At 37.4% G+C, this 6,044-nt stretch overlaps 1 protein-coding gene across 1 annotated transcript in view; it reads left to right on the plus strand.

The window, feature by feature from the left end:
- Positions 5,514 to 6,044, plus strand: part of LOC107631243 (elongation factor Tu, chloroplastic) — a gene marked incomplete in the record, with an annotated part of 2,191 nt that continues 1,660 nt past the window's right edge. The window contains 1 exon segment of the mRNA XM_016334620.2: positions 5,514 to 6,044. Coding sequence (XP_016190106.1) covers positions 5,665 to 6,044 — 380 coding nt within the window.

Below are 6,044 nucleotides of genomic sequence, written 5' to 3' on the forward strand. Positions count from 1 at the left end.
TAGGAAGGGTCTTCCAAGGATGATGGATTCATCATCATCCTTCCCAGTGTCTAGGATTATTAAATCAGTAGGGATGTAAAGGCCTTTGACCTTTACTAACACGTCCTCTACCAGTCCATAAGCCTGTTTTCTTGAGTTGTCTGCCATCTCTAATGAGATTCTGGCAGCTTGCACCTCAAAGATCCCTAGTTTCTCCATTACAGAGAGTGGCATTAAGTTTATTCCTAACTCTAGGTCACACAGAGCCTTCTCAAAGGTCATGGTGCCTATGTTACAGGGAATTAGGAATTTACCAGGATTCTATTTCTTTTGAGGTAATAATTTCTACCTATCCAATGCATTTAGTTCATTGGTGAGCAAGGGAGGTTCATCTTTCCAAGTCTCTTTACCAAATAATTTGGCATTCAGCTTCATGATTGCACCAAGGTACTTAGCAACTTGCTCTTCAGTAACGTCTTCATTCTCTTTAGAAGAAGAATACTCATCAGAGCTCATGAAGGGCAGAAGGAGGTTCTATGGAATCTCTATAGTCTCTAGATGAGCCTCAGATTCCTTTGGTTCCTCAAAGAGAAACTCCTTATTGGTCACTGAACGTCCCAGGAGGTCTTCCTCACTAGGATTCACGTCTTTCTCCTCCCTTGTAGGTTCGGCCATGATGGTCAAATCAATGGCCTTGCACTTTCTCTTTGGATTTTCTTCTGTATTGCTTGGGAGAGTACTAGGGGGAGTTTCAGTGAACCTTTTACTCAGCTGGCCCACTTGTGCCTCCAAATTTCTAATGGAAGACCTTGTTTCATTCATGAAACTCACAGTGGCCTTAGATAGATCAGAGACTATATTTGCTAAGCCAGATGGATTCTGCTCAGAATTCTCTGTCTGTTGCTGAGTGGATGATGGAAAAGGTTTGCTATTGCTAAACCTGTTTTTTCCACCATTATTAAAGCCTTGTTGAGGCTTTTGTTGATTCTTCCATGAGAAATTTGGATGATTTCTCCATGAGGGATTATAGGTGTTTCCATAGGGTTCACCCATGTAATTCACCTCTACTATTGCAGGGTTCTCAGGATCATAAGCTTCTTCTTCAGAAGATACCTCTATAGTACTGTTGGACGATTCCTTCAATCCATTCAGACTCTGAAAGATCATATTGACTTGCTGAGTCAATATTTTATTCTGAGCCAATATGGCATTCAGAGTATCAATTTCAAGAACTCCCTTCCTCAGTGGTGTCCCATTACTCACAGGATTCCTTTCAGAAGTGTACATGAACTGGTTATTTGCAACCATGTCAATAAGTTCCTGAGCTTCTGCAGGTGTTTTCTTTAGGTGAATGGATCCACCTGCAGAATGGTCCAATGACATCTTTGATAATTCAGACAGACCATCATAGAATATATCTAGGATGGTCCATTCTGAAAGCATGTCAGAAGGACACTTTTGGTCAGTTGCTTGTATCTCTCCCAAGCTTCATAGAGGGATTCACCTTCTTTCTGTCTGAAGGTTTGAACATCCACTCTAAGCTTACTAAGCTTTTGAGGAGGAAAGAACTTGGCTAAGAAAGTCGTGACCAGCTTATCCCAAGAGTTCAGGCTATCTTTAGGTTGAGAATCCAACCATATTCTAGCTCTGTCTCTTACAACAAACGGGAAAAGCATAAGCCTGTAGACCTCGGAGTCAACCCCATTGGTCTTAACAGTATCACAGATCTGCAAGAATTCAGTTAAGAACTGAAAAGGATCTTCTGATGGAAGTCCATGAAACTTGCAGTTCTGTTGCATCAGAGAAACTAATTGAGACTTTAGCTCAAAATTGTTTGCTCCAATGGCAGGGATTGAGATGCTTCTTCCATGTAAGTTAGAATTTGGTGCAGTGAAGTCACCAAGCATCTTCCTTGCATTGTTATTATTTTCGGCCATGTCTACTTTTTTTTCGAAAATTTCTGTCAGATTTTTTCTAGAGAGTTGTGCTTTAGCTTCCCTTAGCTTCCTCTTCAGAGTCCTTTCAGGTTCAGGATCAGCTTCAACAAGAATGTTCTTATCCTTGTTCCTGCTCATATGAAAAAGAAGAAAACAGAAAAGAAAATATGGAATCCTCTATGTCACAGTATAGAGATTCCTTATGTAAGTATAAGAAGAGAAGAATAGAGGAAGGAAAAGATAAGAATCCAAACACAGAGGGGAAGAGTAGGTTCAAATTCTTGGGTGGAAGAGAAGTGTTAGTAGATGAATAAATAATTAGAAGGAGGTGAGAGAGAAGAATTTTTGAAAATTAAATAAATTAAAATAAAAGTAAAAGTAAAAATTAAAATAATTAGTTAATTAAAAAGGAATTTTGAAAAAAAGGAAGGGGATTTTTGAAAATTAGAGAGAGAATTAGTTATGTAGTTTTGAAAAAGATATGATTGAAATAGTAAACTTTTAAAATCAAACAAAAAGTTAAGTGGTTAATTGAAAAGGATTTGAAAATCAAATTTCGAAAAGATAAGAAGTTAGAAAAGATTTTGAAATTAATTTTGAAAAAGATGTGATTGAAATTTATTTTGAAAAAGATTTGAAAAAGAAATTTAAAAAGATTTGATTTTGAAAATTAAAGCTGATTACTTGACTAACAAGAAACAAAAAGATAGGATTTTTAAATTTAAAGACTGAACCTTTCTTATTAGGCAAGTAACAAACTTAAAATTTTTGAATCAATCACATTAATTGTTAGTAAAGATTTTGAAGTTATGAAACAAAATAAGAAAAAGATTTTTGAGAATCAAATTGAAATTGTCAAAAATATAAAAGAAAAAGTGAAAAAGATTTGATTTTTGAAAAATATTTGAAAAAGATATAATTTTTAAATTGAAACTTTGATTTGACTCATAAGAAACAATTAAATTTTTAAAACTTTTGACTAAATCAAATCAAATTTTCGAAAATTATGAGTAAAATAAAGGAAAGATATTTTTTTATTTTTGAATTTTTAATGATGAGAGAGAAAAACACTAAATTGAAACAAAACATAAAAATTATGAATCAAAACAACTAATGCATGCAAGAACACTTTGAATGTCAAGATGAACACCAAGAACACTTTGAAGATCAAGATGAACATCAAGACTTATTTTTGAAAATTTTTAAGAAAAGAAAACATGCAAGACACCAACCTTAGAAATTTTTAATTTTTAGACACTATGAATGCAAGAATGCATATGAAAAACAAGATGCAACACACAACAAGAAAATATGAAGATCAAACAAGAGGATTCATCAAGAACAACTTGAAGATCATGAAGAACAAATGCATGAGTTTTCGAAAAATGCAAGAAAGTTTGAAAAATATGCAATTGACACCAAACTTACAATTTGACACAAGACTCAAACAAGAAACACAAAATTATTTTTGGTTTTATGATTTTATTAAAATTTTTTGTATTTTTCGAAAATTATTTGGAAAAAGAAAAATAAAGATTTCAAAATATTTAATAGGAATTCCAGGAATCTTGCAATGTTAGTCTAAAGCTCCAGTCCAGGAATTAGACATGGCTTACTAGCCAGCCAAGCTTTCATTGAAAGCTCCGGTCCAAAACACTAGACATGGCCAATGGCCAGCCAAGCTTCAGCAGAACATTACATTCAACAGCTAATTTGCTAAGAAAGACAAAGAAGCTCTTCTCTTGAGAATAAGTGAAACCTCGGTCCAAAAGATTAGACATGGCTTAACAGCCAGCCAGGATTCAACATATCTCTTGAAACTCTAGAATTCATTCTTAAAAATTCTGAAGAACATAGAATAATTTAATTTTGAAAATTTTTTTTATATAAAAAGATAAATAAAACGTAAAATAAGGATAGAGATACTTATGTAATTCATTAGTGAGAATTTCAGATAAGCGTATAGAGTTGCTTAATTCCTCCTGAATCTCTGCTTTCCCACTGCTTTCATCCAATCCTTCATACTCCTTTCCATGGCAAGCTGTATGTTGGGCATCACCGTTGTCAATGGCTACATCCCGTCCTCTCTGTGAAAATGGTCCAATGCACTGTCACTGCATGGCTAATCATCTGTCGGTTCTCGATCATACTGGAATAGGATTTACTATCCTTTTGCGTCTGTCACTACGCCCAGCACTCGCGAGTTTGAAGCTCGTCACAGCCATCCCTTCCCATATCCTATTCGGAATACCACATACAAGGTTTAGACTTTCCGGATCTCAGGAATGGCTATCCATGGGTTCTAACTTATACCACGAAGACTCTAATATCTCGGACTCGGTCCCTTGTATTAGATATCTAAGAGATACTCATTCTGTCTCGTCTTCATGTAGAACGGAAGTGGTTGTCAGGCACGCGTTCATAGGTGAGAATGGTGATGAGCGTCACATAATCATCCCATTCATCCTGTTCTTGGGTGTGAATGAATATCTTAGAATAGGAATAAGCTTGAATTGAATAGAAAAACAATAGTACTTTGCATTAATACTCAAGGAACAGCAGAGCTCCACACCTTAATCTATGGTGTGTAGAAACTCTACCGTTGAAAATACATAAGAACAAGGTCTAGGCATGGCCGAATGGCCAACCCCCAAAATGTGATCAAAGGATCAAAAGATAATCCAAAGATGTAAATACAATAGTAAAAAGTCCTATTTATACTAAACTAGTTACTAGGGTTTACAGAGATAAGTAAATGATGCAGAAATCCACTTCCGGGGCCCACTTGGTGTGTGCTTTGGCTGAGCATTGAGCTTTACACGTGTAGAGGTCTTCCTTGGAGTTAAACGCCAGTTTGTAACCTGTTTCTGGCGTTTAACTTTGCTTTGCAACCTGTTTCTGGCGTTTAACTCCAGAATAGGGCAGAGAGCTGGCGTTAAACGCCAGTTTGCGTCATCTAAACTCGGAAAAAGTATGGACTATTATATATTGCTGGAAAGCCCTGGATGTCTACTTTCCAACGCAATTGAGAGCGCGCCATTTAGACTCCTGTAACTCCAGAAAATCCACTTTGAGTGCAGGGAGGTCAGAATCCAACAGCATCTGCAGTCCTTCTTCAGCCTCTGAATCTGATTTTTGCTCAAGTCCCTCAATTTCAGCCAGAAATTACCTGAAATCAAAGAAAAATACACAAACTCTTAGTAAAGTCCAGAAATGTAATTTTTATTTAAAAACTAATAAAAATATATTAAAAACTAACTAAATCATGCTAAAAACTATGTAAAAACAATGCCAAAAAGCGTATAAATTATCCGCTCATCACTTACTGTGACTCTGGCATATCTGCTCTGAACGGCGTGGTTGGCTTGCAATGCTATCGTCTTCGAGAACCAACTCCGTGAATCTAGGAAAATTCTATCCTAGACAACTAAATTGGCAGAAAAGTTTCAAAGACTTTTGCACTCATCTCTAATCGGAATGCATGCTTCTTCTTTCATTCTATTTTCACTCTTTTTTTCTCCTCTTCTTTACTTTAATCTTCCCTCTTTTCATGGAATAAAAAAAAAATCATAAAAAAAAATTAACCCTACCAGTGAAAATGGATAGGAAATGGGGAATTTAAGCTAAGGTCCTCCACTTTTGTCCTACATTTTACATAACAGATTTCCCCCAAATTCCCACCTATCCTCTTCCAATCCCCTTAACCCCCATACTCTCCACACTCCCTTGACCTTGAGTCGCTTCTCCAATGGCAATTACTTCAATAGCAGCAGCTGCTTCTTCATCAAAGCTATTTTGCCCGCATGCCCCTCCATCTTCATCTTCCACTTCCACTTCCACTTGCCTCTTCAGAACAGCCACCCACCTCTCCTCTTCTTTCCTCAAACCCTCCATAATCCTCCACTTAACTCCTTATTCCTCCTCCTCTGCCGTCACCACCACCACCACCACCACCCCCTACCGCCGCCGCTCCCACACTGTCCGCGCTGCCCGCGGCAAGTTTGAGCGCAAGAAGCCACACGTCAACATCGGCACCATAGGCCATGTCGACCACGGCAAGACCACCCTCACCGCCGCACTCACCATGGCCCTCGCCGCCCTCGGCAACAGCGCTCCCAAGAAATACGA

The sequence above is a fragment of the Arachis ipaensis genome, chromosome B01 (genome assembly GCF_000816755.2).
Source record: "Arachis ipaensis cultivar K30076 chromosome B01, Araip1.1, whole genome shotgun sequence".
NCBI classification, from domain to species: domain Eukaryota; kingdom Viridiplantae; phylum Streptophyta; class Magnoliopsida; order Fabales; family Fabaceae; genus Arachis; species Arachis ipaensis.